The sequence below is a fragment of the Eschrichtius robustus genome, chromosome 2, assembly GCF_028021215.1.
Source record: "Eschrichtius robustus isolate mEscRob2 chromosome 2, mEscRob2.pri, whole genome shotgun sequence".
Taxonomy (NCBI): domain Eukaryota; kingdom Metazoa; phylum Chordata; class Mammalia; order Artiodactyla; family Eschrichtiidae; genus Eschrichtius; species Eschrichtius robustus.
In genome coordinates this window covers 90,761,245-90,778,851 of record NC_090825.1, presented here as the reverse complement: position 1 = coordinate 90,778,851, position 17,607 = coordinate 90,761,245, and the positions used below count along the sequence as shown (strand labels likewise).

The following is a 17,607-nucleotide window of genomic DNA, read 5'->3' as shown; positions in this document are numbered from 1 at the left end:
TCGGTGTGTTCAGATCTTTATTAAATTAGCCAGAGCTCTATGTTCTCAGTTCTCACCTTTTTACATTAGTGACTTTCTTATACCAGGCATATAACAGAATAAATAGAAGAGCTACAAAATGAAATAGCAAATATTGTTTATTAATAGCTTACAGAGAACAAAGCCTAAAATTATTAGATAACAAGTTCAAATTATAAATAACTCATTTTCAGTCTTCACACAAGACTAGCATGCACTTGGGATGCATCCTGGATTCTTATTAATATTTGCTGAAACATTTATTAAAATGGGAGAAATAAAGAAATATATTTGAGTTACCCTCTGGATGCTTATTAATATTTGTAAAAACATTTACTAAAATGGAGGAAATAAAGAAATACATAGGAGGAAATAAATGACAGAGCAGAACTCAAAACACAGCATGAAGTTTCTTACCAGCTGCAAACTTTGTGATGGGTGGAAGTCTCACTGACATGGCATTCTGAAGTCCTTTACGTTTGACTCTCTTTTTATTTATTAATCCTGGGGTTAGGGGAGAAGGGAATATAGTTATGAATCCTTCTTAATGAAAAATGTATATAAAAAAAGCTATTCATTGTCATATAACTATAAACTTCAAGATATTCCCATTTAAGTCAGGTGCAAAATAAAGATGATGCTATTGCCACTATTATCAGTAGTACTAACAATGACAGAAATATAAATGAACAGACTGCAGTCACAATATTAGCAAAAAAATAAATATTAGCAAATTATATTAAAGTATATAAAATACCACTGAATAATCTTAAATATGTAGGACCAATAGGAGGAAAACTAAAAGAACTTCACTGAGGAACATTAAAGACAACTTGAATGAGGATATATCATATTCCTAGATGTGACGATTCTTAAAAATATCAAATCTCTCCAATTTGATTCTAAGAAGAATTATTTTGGATACTGATTTAAAAACGATCCTGAAATTCATCTGGCAGTATATACATGCATGAATAGCCAGGATATTAGCTTGCAAAGAAGAGTAATTATAAATAAAACTGAACATTTTTGTTTAATAAACAAACTCTTTCAAATAACAGAAACCATGGGAAGGGATACAGAATAAAAGAGCCCTTTTTGCAAAAAGATGGGATGCTTCTTACTTTGATGCTTTCTCTAAGTTTCCTTCCATCTTTAAAATTTTATAGTCTGCCGATGGCTCAAGTTAGATCATCAGTGTCTTTTTGGTGGTAGCAGTATGATTTTACCACTTACGATGTTTTTTACCACCTAAGATATCTAACTCTTCAATAACCTTACAGTAGCACCTCAATCACTTCTATAGCAACATCGATCTTAAGTATCTTACTACTACTCTTTCATACACAGGATTTTTATTTCATCTGAAGAAAGAGGAAATTATCAATGAAACCTCCTCTGATTATCTCACAGAATCCTGAAATGATTTTTTGTGTGTGTGACCAACAGCTTTTTTCCATCTTGCAAATGACGTACCATGTCCCAAGCTCTTGTTAAATTTTTCATGTATTGTGGAAAATGACTGAAGAGTTCCATCCTGACCTGTTGATATACAGAGAAAATGCCTAATCAAGCTTCACTGAAACAATGGACCATTTAAATCACAGCTCTTATAAAATTAGATTCTACAAAAAGCTTGAAGTTAGTTTGCAGCACTTTAAAAGGCGAGCTGATTGCAACTACCTAATTTATCATATTCAACTGCACACAGAATTCCATTTAGTAAGAACAAAGGATAAAATGAGGTGCTAATAATTGCCAGTAGATTATTTGTATAGGCAAGGGCCACATTTCTGGAATATGCCCTTTCTGTCTCCGAGGATTAGTAAATAGAATGACACTCCAAACAGAAGTAGTATCAGCTACAGTGTTCCCTGAAGTATTCAAAAACAATCACCTCATTTTACCCAGATTTCCAAGTCACTCAAAGGGACATTTGAATCTAAAAATGTGTAAATACCAAATAAATATTAAATACCTAATAAATATTAAACACTCTGCTCTCATTACTTGCTGAAATAAATTAATGCACAAAGCAGAAACTCACTTGCGCTAAGAATTTGTTGTCCATTTTGTCCATAATATCTTATTTTGGTAAGAGGAGCACTATGTCCCATTCTGAATCTCAAAAGCCGGCCTTCACCTGTGGGACCATCAAATATCCATATCTGCCAAGAAACAAAAAAGTGAGGTTCCTCCACAATGTTTTAAGTGATCTGCAAGCAGTCAAATCATCTTCTATACAAATGGAGCACTGGGTAGTGCGTGCAGACCACTGACCCTGGAGTGGGGGCTGGGGAAAAGCTAAGCTGTAACTCTCTCACTTCGCTAAAATCATGTAACCTGCTATGCGTTCTATTTCATCTGTATCAATATCTTATCCCATATTCCCTTCATCTGCTAGGTTCCAGGCTGATACAGTACAGCAGGCTTATAATAACCCAAAGGGTAGGACACATGAGCCAAGAAAGATAATAAGAATCATAGTACCCTGAGAGCATTGTCAGCACCATTTGTGACAAGAAGTGGCTCTCTATGGAGAAATGTCAGTCCGGCAATTGCTGTAGAATGCGCATTTCTCATTTGATTGATTAACTTTTTGTCTTCTAGATCCCAGAGTCCAATATGGCCACATGGGCTTCCAGCTGCCATTACTGGATGACCATCTGTTGTTAAAATAGAATACATAAAGAAAAACATGCAACATAAAACAATTAAACTTAAGAATTTCTCTCTCCATCCTTTTAATCCATAAATATAAAGTTAAAAAAATGACTATACACCAATAATCTATCAATATTTCTTTGGCTCTTTATATTCCAGTATTTCATTCATTTCTATTAGATTAAATTATAAGAAAATATTAAGAAAATTTCTATGAGCTTCAAACTAATGCATTTTAAGTGTTCTTAATTTTCATCAATAAACAAATTAAAGACTTCCCTGGTGGCACAGTGGTATACCTGCCAATGCAGGGGACACGGGTTTGAGCCCTGGTCTGGGAAGATCCCACATGCCGCACAGCAACTAAGTCCAAGCACCACAACTACTGAGCCCGTGCGCCTAGAGCCCGTGCTCAGCAATAAGAGAAGCCACCGCAATGAGAAGCCCTCGCACCTCCGCGAAGAGTAGCCCCCATTCGCCGCAACCAGAGAAAGCCCCTGCACAGCAATGAAGACCCACCGCAGCCAAAAATAAATTAAAAAAAAAAAAAAAGTTAAGAGTTACCTGTGCGAAATGAAATTGAAGTAATAGGTCCCCAGTCTTGACGGAACTTCATTAATGTTTCATCAAACTTAATGTTGTGAATGATAATCTGACCCGATAGAAGACCAACAGCAACAACATCCACAGCTGGTGCCTGAAAATTAAATTACTCAACTTTTTATTTTCTTAATCAAATAGCTTTAATAATACTGATGATTACATCATTACTTATGTGTTATCAAAATAATGGAATATCTAATCTAATAGTCTATGATTATAATCTTCATTTTATAAATGGTCTTATATACAGACTCCATAAATTTCTTTATTTTAGCACACAAGATCAATGTCCAATACCATTACAAAATGGAATCAGGCTAAACATGTCATTAATTTGCCATCAAGTAACTACTACGCATGAGACCCTGTGTAGAAGCTGGGTATACTAAAACAAGTATGATGTCTTGCCCTCAAAGGACCTAATCATCTGATACCTTTGGGGTCTTCTGGGTAGGTAAAAGCAGAGTAAGGCTGATGGTAGTGTGAGAGAATAAAGGAATGTATATAAACTGGGCAGGTATAAGCAACTGATATTTAGAAAGACAAGGGTACATGGCTGTATATGTGTCCAAAATAGATATAAGATTCTCTGCAGACATACAGTCATTCATTCATACATGTCCTATAGACTCATAAAAATAAAAAGCAGTTACTTCCGGAAGAGTCAAGCATTTAATGAATTATTAAGATTTGGGCCCCAATTATCTCAAGCTACAAATCTCAACATCCTGACAAATTTCTCTGAATGACCTACAATCTCCCTTGCTTCACTGAAAAACTCATCTCCACTCTTTACAAGGCACTGGACTACATGCTTACAAAATGATTGGTAAACATAGTTCCATGGCAACCACAGATTTAGAGCCTAATTCCAGGCAAAAAGGTTTCCACAAACGTTTATCGACAAAGGCGTTGTTTTCAATTACATTTCCAAAACACTATTTTTTAGGGTAATATTTGTAAAGATATACTAGTCCATATATTATTTTGTCTTTAGGTCCAAAAATATGGTTGGCCCCTGAAAATGAAAGATGCTACTATGAGCTTCATTTCTTCTTTGACTTAACAGAAAAATACTAACCTGCTGAAGTGCTGTCACTCCAACTTTCCATCCCGCAAATGTATATAGAAGTTTACTACAACAAGAAAAATAGTTGAAAGCTATTTTTTGGGGGGGAGAAAAACAAAATCAACTGCATATTAAAAAATGAAATAATAACAGGTAATATTTATTAAGTTCTTACTCTGCCCCACACTATTCTAAGTACATATATTAACATTTAATACTCAAAACAGTTCCATGAGGTAGATATGGCCATTTTCCAGATAAAGAAACTAAGAAACTTAATTATGTGAAAAAATCAAGCTAAGATCCCATGGCTAAAATTGACAGAGCCCAGAGAGACCAATTCCAGATCCTAAGCTGCTAAGAACTACTCTACTATGCAACATCTTTAAGAAATTAAATAGAGAGAAAAAGAATACGAGTAACCATGTTATATGACAGATACAATTTAAAATAAAATCTTAGAATATTGGCAGATCTCATTTTTCACTGCAACATGTTCCTAGAAACATATCACAAAAGGGAATATATTATAATTACAATACTCCTTGTATGTTACATGACTGTTATACGACAATAGTGACGCTGCTCTAAATTTCAGAATCAAGCCATAAATGATAAAGAATCCACAGAGCAGAGATATATGAAATTGTTATAATGACAAAATATTTAAGCATATGTTAAATTTTTTAAGCGGGCATAGATTAGATCACTCAATGATTATCCAAGGGATACTTAATGTACAATAAAGAGTATAAACATCACATAAAGAACCTAAAGAGATAACCTTAGGGCACAGATATTTCAGTCATTATCCCTCAGCCTAGTGCAGAGTAGGCAGTCAATGATATTTATTAAACTGAACAGAAACACTGAATTAGCACTAGGATAAACATTAAACCTCTGAACATCTTATTTCCCTTTTCGAATTTATAAGGGCTTTGGAAAGAACAATTTGGATGGTCAAATATTTTTGTTTGCCCTTTTAATGCTATACAAAGAAAAGTGAGCTGCCACTTTTTCTCTGGATAAACATCCAAATAACAGGCAGAGGTATTCAAAATCATTTATCTAGCCCCCTAGCTATACCAATAATATTATAGTAGATATCCGTCATGTCTGTGGTTGACGATCAATGTACTTTTACCCTGAAAACCATTCCTAAATGCTAGCACTAAATTAGCACTGATTTGCTTTGCCATCTTACCTCTTAAGTTTACTGAGAACTAAAAGCTGCCCAGTGACAATCTCACAATTATCTTCTGATCCTGTGTACTAGAGCCTTCTTTACAGCTTTACGAATTCTTTACAGTGACTAAGGCCATTAGTATATACTTTTCAACGAGGATTTATGAAGCTGCCTACCATTTTCCAAGACCATATCCGAGCTTTCACATATGTGATGCCGTGAGTAATAACTCCAAAAACAGGTATATTTACTGAAAGCCCTCCAAATAAACATATAAAGGCAAGGAGAATTGAGAGACTTAAGTATGCATCAGGGAGTAGTAGACGAGGATTAGGTAGGAATCACTTATGTTCTAAATATTTTGCTTACTTGGATTTTACATTCCACAACTGGAGGCTTCCTTGTTCACTGCCAAGAAGTATTTTATTCAAGTAGGTACTTGGATGCAAAATTGCAGAAATTTTAAATACTGATTTATCAAAAGACAACTGCAGGTATTCTTCTACGAAAGTAAAAGTTATAAACAATATGTAATTTTTTAATAAAATAGTTTACAATATTTTTCATATACCCATATATTTAGCACTTAAAATCTACCATATCAAAGATTTATGTACTAATATAAATCAAAGACATATGCTAACCTATAAATATTCCGTGAGAAATTAAACAAATGTGATGAGGGTCAACATGCAAATTTAACTTTGACTGTCAAGAATTTTCTAAAAGTTCTAATATCAATACTATTTAAAATTTCACTCACTGCCAAATTGGTTTACAGGAATGAAAACAAGGGTTCAAAAAAAAAACAATGACGCTAGGGATCAGACTTAGTATTTTTATAATTTGATCAAGAGGCAGCAAACGTTCCAAGTGAAGTGCATGCACTGAGCTGAGCTATTCTAGGGAGAGTGAAAGACCAAGTATCTAGAGAGCTTGACTGGCTCCTCAAACATGTAAAAAGTCAGAGGCAAACTTCAGTGAAAGGAGCAGAGCTTCTCACATTTCCACAGGAGAACCTCTAGCAGAGGAGAGGAAAAGAACTTATAGCCCTGTGGAGTAGAAAACGGCACAGCCAGTTGTCTCTTGCTGCAAGATCAAAACATTTTTTGAAATGCCACGTATGTTTAAAATTCCTATGTGTGACTTTTCTTTTCTACTTCACAGTTCATCCACGATGAAAACAATTTTTCACTAAATTTCCTCATAAATTTGAGTTATCAGAGAAGGTACATTTCTCTTAATCTTTAGTTTCACATACTATCTGGCTGCTACACACTCCCAGGCGTATGTGTACCCCAGTTTAAGGAGAATAGATTAACAGGTGAGAATTACACAAATTTTACTTAAATACTATTTTAAAAGATTCTTGCCTCTGTTTGTAACTAACAGTTTTACTTAAGATCACTACAAACAGCTCCCTGAAGACACTGTGCTGCAGCAACAGCAACAAAAAGCTGGACATAAGGATCAACAGAAAGACAGCCTACTGAACTCTAAGAATCAGGTTCTCTAATTTTATAAAAGGCCTTTTAACATCCATCTGCACAGGTACTACTTTTGGAATTCTGTTCCCTCCATCTGAGCAAAGACAAAACAAACAGTGACTAATCTGAACAAGAACATGGAATGACTCCCAGGAGGGCAATCTCTCTAGGATTTTTACTAAAAATAAACACACTACATCAAAAAATGAGTTAATCAAGAGGTAACAAAAGCTAAAAATATAACAGATTAAAAAACTTAAAAGCTTTAATTCATGACAGACCCCACAGTCTTTAACATGAAGAAAGCCGGGGAAATTCTGGTGATAGGTTCCTAATCTTTGAGGATAACATGTCCTATATACATAGCTCAGTGACACTACTTAAGAATATCACAGTTAAAGGACACTGACTCATACTCTTAGAAAAAGGATGTATATTTTCCTTCAGATTACTGGATCTTCAAGTTTACTATTATACTTTCACTTACTGAAAGTTGAAAATACAAACCAAGTATTACTCAGGCGTGAACATACACCAAAATTCACGCCACAGAGAAAATAATATAACATGTCATTAAACTTGTAGAACTGCTATACTAATACTGAACTAGTATTAGTGCAGAAAAACACATTAAACAGGTTATAAACAGTTAGCTCAACTAGCTGACTAAAATTATTGATACTTACCCATTTTTTACTTAGAACCTTTTTCCTTACACGTGTTAAAGATTCTTAAAAATTTTTTTACTGCTTTACTCCTCTGGTATAGAAGTTATGCTGACATAGATACTTAATTTTAGCTACACACATACTACCCCAAGATAAAGCAATAAATTGGTTCTTACCTTCTGAATATATGTGCCAAATAATAAGAATACTGTCAGTATCAACAGAGATAACGTGATCCCCAAAGGGTTGCAAAAGATGGATTTCTGCCTTATGACCCTTAAAGGTATGTACTACCTACAATGTTAAAGTTCAAAAGAATTTCATATTATTATTCATTCATCATGTATTATTATTCATATTAACCAAAAAACATGCTAATCCTGAAGATGTTCATGTTAAGAAATGTGGTCCAACTTTTGATTACCCAAGGTTAGATTAACAAATAGCAAGGAATCAGGCATTTTTACGTGCTCCCCCAGCCAGTCCAATAAGGAAACATGAGCTAGGAACACAGAAATGAGATCTCTGAGGCTCAGCTTCTCAACCAAGCTTAGGAAGCATGCACACAACTGGGTCCCTCACCCCATCCAATCAGTGCAACTTCATGCATCCTAGAAAAGTGGTATGTTCTAGAAGGCTGACCTCTACAGCCATCACCAGCTGGCTTCCACATGAGACAAGGGAGAGAGATATAGGATACTCCTTCCATATAGCTTTCTGTCTTGACATAGACACCCTTACCCTTTACAGTAGCAGCTGCATCCTCAATAACTACAGTCCCTTCCCCCATGGTTTCAGTTCCCACCAGGCTCCAGAAACACTATTTCTTCTCCTTGTCCCTTTGGCCCTAGGGATGGCAACCGCTTCCTGCAGTTGATAGTCTCTGATACCTTTCTTCCCCTACTTTCTATGTTTATCTCCCAGGGAAAACTACAAACTGCAATATTTTGCAAAAAAAAAATGGACATTTTTCCTGACTCTCTAAAAATCAAAAAAACTCCCATTAAAGAACTTTACAGGTAAGTTGCCTTCCTCTGCCATAGGTAGTGATGATGGAAAACACTGGGAACAAACATCATCGGTCCAAGTTAAACTTTGAGAAGCACAGTGATTCTATCACTTGGCTATCTAGGCTTCCCCATGGCCACTTTCCCTTTTCATTCTGGACCACTAGAGCCAGGTCGCCTCTCAAGTCAGTTGTTCCAGGACAAACTTAGAAATGAATGAGTAGATTAAGACAAGAAAAGATCCTTCCTTAGTAGAGAAAACAGAGAATCTAGTTTTCTCTATATTGGCAACAAGCACTTGGTTCTTAGAAAATGAGTCATGGGCTGTGTTGTTCATAATGGAAAAGTCAATCCACATAAAGCAGTAGTGCAAATACAAATCTCTTAGGAAAACACTTTCAAAAAAATACTCTTAACTAAATCCTACCCCAACCAAATAAGCAAAGTAGAAAACTACAGAGACGGGACCTGGGTGGACACAGAAATGTTGTACGAGCTGCCCAAATAATTCTAACATTGATCCTTGGCAAAGAAAACTGAACTAAAGCACCAGTTTTAACTAATTTTGAGAATTTGATGAAATCAACTTTCTCTTCCTCCAGAAAAGTGAATATACATTAAAAAAAAAAAAAAAATGTCCAGAGTGTCCCAGATGAAGAAAACAACATTAAAGTTCCCTCCACTACCATGACAATCAACTACTGACTGCAAAAGACAAACAAATTAAAATAGTTCAGTGATACAAACCTCTTTATTACGGGCAAATGCAGAGAAAACATTCCCATAAGCAGCAAAGACTAGCCTCCCATCAGCTGCCATACAGCAGATATCCTGTGGAAGGGAGTTACCTAGGAAAAATGAAATATAAGAAGAAAGGATTTTTAAGATCTTGGAACAATTAGAAACCTCAAGTATATGTATAACATTTTTCCTGACTATAATTTAAAAATATGTATGTATGAGAATCAGAGTATAAAATTTAGACTTCAGTGTTATTTTAGACATCTAATAATAACTATCACACTAAAAATATGACATCACCTTGACCTTCCCTAAGAGAATTAGTGTCTGGTATTTGCAGACATAAAAACATAATCCTAAAGAAATGAGAAGAAGCTTTTGAGGTTATTTGGGAAAAAAAAAAATCCTCACTAAATACACAACACTCTGGCATATGGTCATCTAGCCTTCATGTGAATGCCTTCAGGAACATCAAGTTCCTAATAACCGCAGGAAAATTTTAAAAGTAAATCAAAACCTAGAACTCTAACTCTACCCTTTAGAGTAACCTAAAAAAAACTCCATATGATATTCTACATGCTGACTTTTCAAGTGAATGTGGTTTCCACTCAGTCTTCTCCAAGGTAAATATGCCTATCACCTCTAGCTATTTCTTATGATAGGATTTCTTGATTCCTCTCTCATTACCATGGTCACACTGGCCTTTTCTTTTTATTTCCTATTTTGGGGGCAGGAGGGTTAAAATATAGAGAATTGTTTTAAGTATCTTTCATGCTGATATTCTGCTTTGGGATTTCATTTCCAAAATACTATTTTTATTGGTTTACCAATTGCTTTAGTATGACTTAGGTTTTATGCCCTTCTACTGCCTTCTATAATTTTAAAAATGTAAGTTTATCAGACATGTACACTGGATTCCTTATAGCTCTGTTTCTCTTACAAAGATCATATTTGATGGTGAAACTAGAATCTCTCAGCCCTGGCAAGCTCTTTATTCTATTAAAGAGTTTTCAAAAAAAAAAATTCCTTCCATTGGAAAAAAATATCAAAATGCGGAAAAAGGGAAAACTCTTTCTTACAATAGAATGATAGAATCAGAAAATCACTCTGATAATCATCCTACTAATAACTGATCCAGGCAAGAATCATCACTAAATGATAAAACTAGCAGTAGTTGAAACTTTGGAGAGTAAAAGGATACTTACATGGTCTCAATGTATCTTACCACTTATTTCATTTATTAGTTACAAAGGGTAAAACTTTAAAATGGAGTTGCCTGATAAATGTCACCTTAACCAAATGATCAAAGTATTCACTGCCAGGAATAAGACTAACCAACAGCATGTGCCTCCTGATATGGTTCATTGAGAATTCAGCATCATTTCTGTTATTCTTGCCATACTGCATAACCTGAATCTAATCATAAGGAAGCATCAGAAAAAGTCAAATTGAAGAATATTCTAAAAAAGAACTAGCCTATACTCTTCAAAAAATCAATGTTGTAAAACACAAAGAAAGTCTGATGAATTAGTCTAGATTAAATAAGACCAAAGAGACATGACAACTGAAAGCAACCCACAATCCTGTCCTGGACTTTTTGTTGTTGTTGTTGTTATGTGAGTTTACTATAAATACATGCTGGAGTCCTTGTTCTGCAAGTCTTAAATTATGTCAAAATTATAAAAAATTTTAAAAGATATTAAACATGCACAAATTCAGGATAAAGTCTATACTTACTTACTGCAACCAGACTAAGTTTCTGAACCTGTCTTAAAAAAAAAAAGAAATGATTAAATTTTTACTAACAAAAACAACTATAATAATCTAACACTTGAAGATTAAGATCTAACCTCATACATAAATTTGCTATTCTGTCCTTCCTTAAAAAGACACTTACTGACCCTAATTTTCATTATTAGGAAAGCTTATATTTTCTACTATTTCATCAGTGATGGAAGGGTAGGTGTCACATATAGTTTTCTATATGGGTCATGTAGTAAATATTTTAACGCTTTGCATGCTATGTGGTCTTTGTTGCAATTACTCAACTGATAATGTACCATGAAAGCAGCCATATACGACACAAAAACAAATGTGCATGCCTGTATTCTAATAAATTTGACTTATGGATATAGACTACAATTTTCAAAATTTTCATATGCCATGAAATATTATTCTTTGGATTATTTCCCAATCATTTAAAAACATCAAAACCGTTCATCTCAGAAGCACAGAGCTCAGAGGGGTATAAGGAGAAATTCAAACCCTAGAGATGTGTAAGACTGAAAGAGCCCTTGAAGATGAACTAAATAATCTGTTTCTTAATCAAGAGTAGATGGATGTCTCCATCCCACGTCAAAATCTGATTATACTGCATCCTACCACTATGCAAATTTTACTTGGAGATTATGCTATATTAGAATAAACACAAACATACACAGAAAAATAAATAAATAAAAACGTCATGGGTCATACAAAAATAAACTGTTGGCAGAACTGGCTTGCAGGCTGCAGTTTGTGGACCCCAATTTATGGTTACTGATCCAGCTATGTAACTTTGAGAAAGCTACTCAGGGGAAGTTTAGGAAAACTAGCTTGCTATCAAATGTGGACTGTTCCCTACATCATAATTAATATCACCCCCTCCAGTTATCCCAATGTTTTTCAGCCTGCATTTCTAACCTAGCTCTTGTCATGAATTGCACAATAAAACAGTTTGCAAGTCTTTCTAATTAAGAAGGTGGGGGCGCCCGGGACTTTTCTTAATCACATTTACATCTTCAAGAGAACTTCAACAAATATTTACTGAGCAAATACATTGCTATTGAACTGACATGTTCTCTAGTACCTCCCCCTAGACAGACTGCCTCCGAAACTCTTCCCAAGCAGACTTCAAGGGCTAAATCAACACGTGGATGTAATGCGGTGGCGAAAGCCCTTGGTAGGTGAGGGAGGAGAGCGGGATTGCCACAGACAGAGTTGGGGGCCGGGGAGGGTGATTCCCGGGAAGCGGGAGAAAGAAGTCACTCACGTCATAGGTGTGGAAGCTTTTCCCCACGCACGTCGTCACATAGAATCGGCGCTTCAGTGCACTGAACCGCACCACGTGTGGAATGTCGTTGCTGAAAAGCCCCAAAGCCCGGAACCCAGCGAAAAGGGCGCTGGCAGTGCGCTCTCCTGCGCCCCGCTCCATTGCTGCCGCGGTACGGTTTCCTCTGGGCTCTAGTCCCGGTGGAAACCGCGCACCCAGGCCCGTCTGCGCGTCTCGTGGCACAATCCTTTGCCGGGTTCCCAAGCGCTTCCGGTCCCCGGTGCCAATCGCGTGAGCGGAGACAGTGCTCAGTGCATTTGAAAAAGAGCTCCCTCCGGAGCTCGAAGGGGAGGCGCGACTTCAGTTCCGCCGTCCACAGTCTTCAGCAGTTTAACGGTGCTCCCAGCTCTCCTGGGCCTGGAAGACAATCGAGTCACTTTTCAGCGGGACCTTAGGGAAGGGAAAAGACTGGGAAAGTAAGCACGAGGGCCAGGAGGGTGAAGGGGAAACCGAAGTCTTAACTCAGATGGAGTCAGGTTAAACGTGTGGTTTTGAAAGCGTGTGAAACGATGAGACTGTCAAGAAAATTTGAACACTGAGTGGATATTTGATGATATTAAGACATTATTGTTGTTTAAATATGTGATAGTAGTATTGTGATTATGTTTTTAATTGTCCTTATCTTTTGGAGATATGTATTTATGGATGAAATTATATATCTGGGGATTTGTTTTCAAAATAATTGGGAATGAGGTGCATGGTTTAGATGACAGAAGATTGGTAATTATTTAATCTGGGGAATGAGTACGTGAGAGTTCATAATACTGTCCTTATGCTTCCCTTTAAAAATCAAAATTTCCCATAATAAAAATATTTTTGTTTGCTTTTTTACTGAGTTTGTTTAAAGTAAAATATAAATTGGAATATTAATGGATTATTAATTTTTACCTGTGAGTCATGGGAATATGTACAAATGGTTTTAATTACTAGATAAACATTAAGAGTTTTCTAAATTTTGTATAATGCACATATTATTTTTATAATCACAAAGACTTCTGTCTATATTGGCAGTTTGGGGAGAAAATTGAAAAAGTTTCCTGTTCAGGACTTTACAGTTCACAAAGCCTTTGATGACACCCATTATCTTAATATAATCCTCAATTTAAGACTGTGACGTGTTTAGGGCAAAAATTATATTGTTGTTTTACAAATGAGGAAATTGGTTCATTGGGATTAAATGATTTGTCCAGTTCCAAGATTATTTAGTGCCAAAATCCAGACTAGCACAAGGTTTAGAAAAGGATAAGGAGAGATCACTGAGGGGCAGCTGGAGGGTGGGAGAAATCATTCAGCAATCTGATTTTCAGGATCACATGATGGGCCACATGATGGGTGTGTGTTCGCATTAGATAAGAAACCTGAGGTTCCCAGAGATTACCTAACTTGTCCAGGGTCACTTAATTAATGGTAGTGTAGCAATTTGAATGTAGGCCTATCTGACAAGTAGATTTATGTTCTTTGACCTACATCTGGACAATGAGACAAAAGTTTAAAAATTAGAACTGTCATGGAAAATCTAGTCATATGGTAGCAGTAGACGTGCATGTTAGCTGTTTTTCTGTGATCTTTTAAAGGGCCATGTTATGGGCTGATTGTGAGTTTTCCAGTTTTAGCAGTTGGTCAGAGTACATTTCTCCCCATCAGTTGCCTCCCTGAGTTTCTTGCTATTCAGCTGCCAGCAAAGTGTTTGAATGTGTGGTGGGAGAGAAGGACCTAGCTATTGCTCTTTTTACTTAGAGATGCCCCTAAGGATGGTAGTCCCAAGTTAGAATAAAAGAAAAGGTAGGGAATTCCCTGGCAGTCCAGTGGTTAGGACTCCAGGCTTCCACTGCAGGGGGCCCGAGTTCAATACCTGGTAGGGGAACTAAGATCCTGCAAGCCACGTGGTGGATGTAGTCGATCATTGACAAATGATCATTTTCAATTTGATTCAATGCATTGGGACTTCAGAATATTCAGGTAAGTTAAAAGTATAGCTATGTCATGTTGTCATTTCTAACTTTTAAAAAAGGGTTAAATGTGACTTTTTCTGATTAGTTTATATAATAAAGACCATTTCTTTTTTGTTACTGGTATTGTGATTACCAGCCTCCAAGATGCCCTCAATGACTCTTACCTCCTGGTATTCATGCCCTTGTGTAGTCCCGTCTCACACTGAATAGGGTTGACCTGTAACAGGGCTAGGTCATAAAAAACGTTGAAGCTTTTGACTTGCTCCTTCTTGGGTCATTTGCTCTGCAGAAACTCAACAGCCATATTGGGAAGATACTCAAGCAGTCCTATGGAGTGTTTCACATGATGAGGAACTGAGGGCCTCCTGCCAGCCACCAGCACTACCTTGCTAGACATGTAAGTAAAGCATCTTGAAAGCATATTCTCCAGCCCCAGTAAAGCCTTCAGATGACTGCAGCCATGCAGACATCTTTTTTTTAAATTAATTAATTTATTTATTTATTTTTGGCTATGTTGGGTCTTCGTTTCTGTGCGAGGGCTTTCTCTAGTTGCGGCAAGTGGGGGCCACTCTTCATCGCGATGCGCGGGCCTCTCACTATCGTGGCCTCTTTTGTTGCAGAGCACAGGCCCCAGACTCGCAGGCTCAGTAGTTGTGGCTCACGGGCCTAGTTGCTCCGCGGCATGTGGGATCTTCCCAGACCAGGGCTTGAACCCGTGTCCCCCGCATTGGCAGGCAGGTTCTCAACCACTGCGCCACCAGGGAAGCCCCACGCAGACATCTTGACTACAACTTCATGAAAGACTCTAAGCCAGAATCACTATCTGAAGCCACTCCTGAATTCCTGAGTCTCAACTGTTTAACATAATAAATGTTAATTGCTGTTTTAGGACACTAAATTTGGGGGTGATTTGTTACACATTAATATATAACCAGTATATTTATACTTACCTTGCTAATCAAATTTAGAAATGCGTATAGTTCATTTCATTGTATTGGCTGAAGCATGTCAGAAACCCAAAGAGGTTTCAAGATATTGCTTGTCCGCCCCCTTATTTCACAGATGAGTGAACTACTAAGGACTACAACTGTGAAATTAGGTGATAAAAGAGCAGGCACCATATATCAGTACTCCTTATTCTCAATCTAAGACTTTCTACCTTGGGGAGTTGTTCATTCTGTCTGCCCCAATTTTTCCTCTGCTCGTGGAAAATGTACACAAACATGTCTGTTGCTGGTTGAGCAGAACCACTAAAATACACGTTGCTCTGAGATATTGTTAACCAGGGTAGAAATAAGAGATTTGCTGAATATGTCAGATCTATTTGTTCTACAGGTAAGCATGTACATTTCACTAAAATCTTGTAATGGCAATTCTGATCTAGAGTTTGGAGACTATAGGAAGTGTTTGTTTTAGTCAGCTTCCTTGAGAAATGTCACTTACATGTGGCAGCATAGAGAAACCTCTTTAGCAACAAACCGTTTCTTTTCAACTCTTTTCATGTAAATCCTTTTTATTTTTAATGTATCAAATACTACTCTCTGCTTTCAAGGTAATACAGAATTTAAGTTAATCTGTGTCACAGTTTTGCCTGTGGCCAGATCTGGATTGGCTGCTCCTCTAATCATCTTCTTTAATAATGCTGCACTAGCCACAGAGCCAGTCCTGAGAATTATTAATGTTGCTGCTTTTATGAAAGCGTAACATGGAAATGGATGTTGGATCCCTTCCCCAAAACTTAGAACAAGATTTTACCTGATTAAACAACAGCAAATGAATCAGTTCTTTGATAGTGCCTATGGTAGCACTTAGCCTGAAAGAAGAGTCAATTCTCTGGAAAGAGTATGCTTAGGATTTGCCATCAGTATAAGCATCCACATAACATTATCCTCTTCCATAGTCAGGCTGGAGCAGTTCTCTTTATTTTAAATATCCTTTTACTTCTTTTTTCAGTCATAGTGGGAACTCAAAGCTGAAGTTCTCCGTGGCCATGAGCTAGGGTAACAGGACACATGGGCTCTCAGCATCAGATGACAATATTGTAGAAATAGCCTTCAATGTTCTGCTGTTCTCTTGAGGACTTTTCTGACCCAAGTGCCAGAAATCCAGGCCCCACAATGATTTGTAAAATGTTACCTTCCCAAACAACATTGCCTTTCATGTAACAGCTTTTCCTAAATATTCCATGAAGTCTTTTCCCTGAATAGAATATCTGGTATGAGACTAGACCCATGTAGGCCCACTGACAGTGAGGTCACTGTCTTTCTTTTATCCTCATATAAAAAAATATCCTATGCTACATTGATAGTAATAGAGACTTTTCTTCTCCATTCATTATCAGACCTTCCTGACACTAAGGGACTAAGAGAACTGAAAAAAAAAAAAAAGAATAGAAAAGGAAAAAACAAATGGAAGAAATTAACCAGCAGTTACCATAGAGGTTCTTAACTTGCAATGGATCTTCATAATATAATTATCTAGAGGGCAGTGTGAGCATGGTTTGTTGTCAATATGATTTGAGCAGATTTTAGGTACATAATAAACACAAAATGAGGATATTATGACTAGAGGTGTCCACCAACCTGGAGAATTGGTAAGAAGAATTGTGAGTGCATAGCTCCCCATGCTTATCTTATTGGTACAGAATTAGCATCCACTGGTGCAAAAATGGTCTCCCCAGAAGCAATACCCTGCCAATCAAAGACCTCTCCAAAACTAGAAATTTGAAAGGAATAATGGATTCTTGTGGTTCTCTTTCTTTTTTTTTTTTTTAAAAGATCAAATTTATAGAGAGAATGTTTTGCTTATCTCTTTTAAATTTTATTTATGGCTGTGTTGGGTCTTCGTTTCTGTGCGAGGGCTTTCTCCAGTTGTGGGAAGTGGGGGCCACTCTTCATCGCAGTGCGCAGGCCTCTCACCATCGCGGCCTCTTTTGTTGCGGAGCAGAGGCTCCAGACGCGCAGGCTCAGTAATTGTGGCTCACGGGCCCAGCTGCTCCACAGCATGTGGGACCTTCCCAGACCAGGGCTTGAACCCGTGTCCCCCGCATTGGCAGGCGGATTCTTAACCACTGCGCCACCAGGGAAGCCCAGTGGTTCTCTTTCTTAACCTTTTTAAATTT

At 37.0% G+C, this 17,607-nt stretch overlaps 1 protein-coding gene and 1 long non-coding RNA gene across 2 annotated transcripts in view; one reads left to right on the top strand and one right to left on the bottom strand.

The window, feature by feature from the left end:
- Positions 1-12,724, bottom strand: part of WDR36 (WD repeat domain 36) — a 39,203-nt gene extending 26,479 nt beyond the window's left edge. The window contains exons 1-11 of the mRNA XM_068535715.1: positions 12,475-12,724; positions 11,181-11,208; positions 9,450-9,550; positions 7,872-7,989; positions 5,910-6,042; positions 4,367-4,421; positions 3,247-3,379; positions 2,509-2,684; positions 2,066-2,186; positions 1,495-1,560; positions 436-522 (exon numbers count right to left, since the gene is read on the bottom strand). Coding sequence (XP_068391816.1) covers positions 436-522; positions 1,495-1,560; positions 2,066-2,186; positions 2,509-2,684; positions 3,247-3,379; positions 4,367-4,421; positions 5,910-6,042; positions 7,872-7,989; positions 9,450-9,550; positions 11,181-11,208; positions 12,475-12,636 — 1,180 coding nt within the window. The 5' untranslated portion in view covers positions 12,637-12,724. The remainder of the gene's footprint in view (positions 1-435; positions 523-1,494; positions 1,561-2,065; positions 2,187-2,508; positions 2,685-3,246; positions 3,380-4,366; positions 4,422-5,909; positions 6,043-7,871; positions 7,990-9,449; positions 9,551-11,180; positions 11,209-12,474) is intronic.
- A 144-nt stretch (positions 12,725-12,868) lies between these two features.
- LOC137757371 (uncharacterized) lies at positions 12,869-15,327 on the top strand. The gene is made up of 3 exons (XR_011072336.1): positions 12,869-12,950; positions 14,776-14,883; positions 15,107-15,327. It is a non-coding gene; the product is annotated as an uncharacterized lncRNA (long non-coding RNA).
- Positions 15,328-17,607: the final 2,280 nt, after the last annotated feature.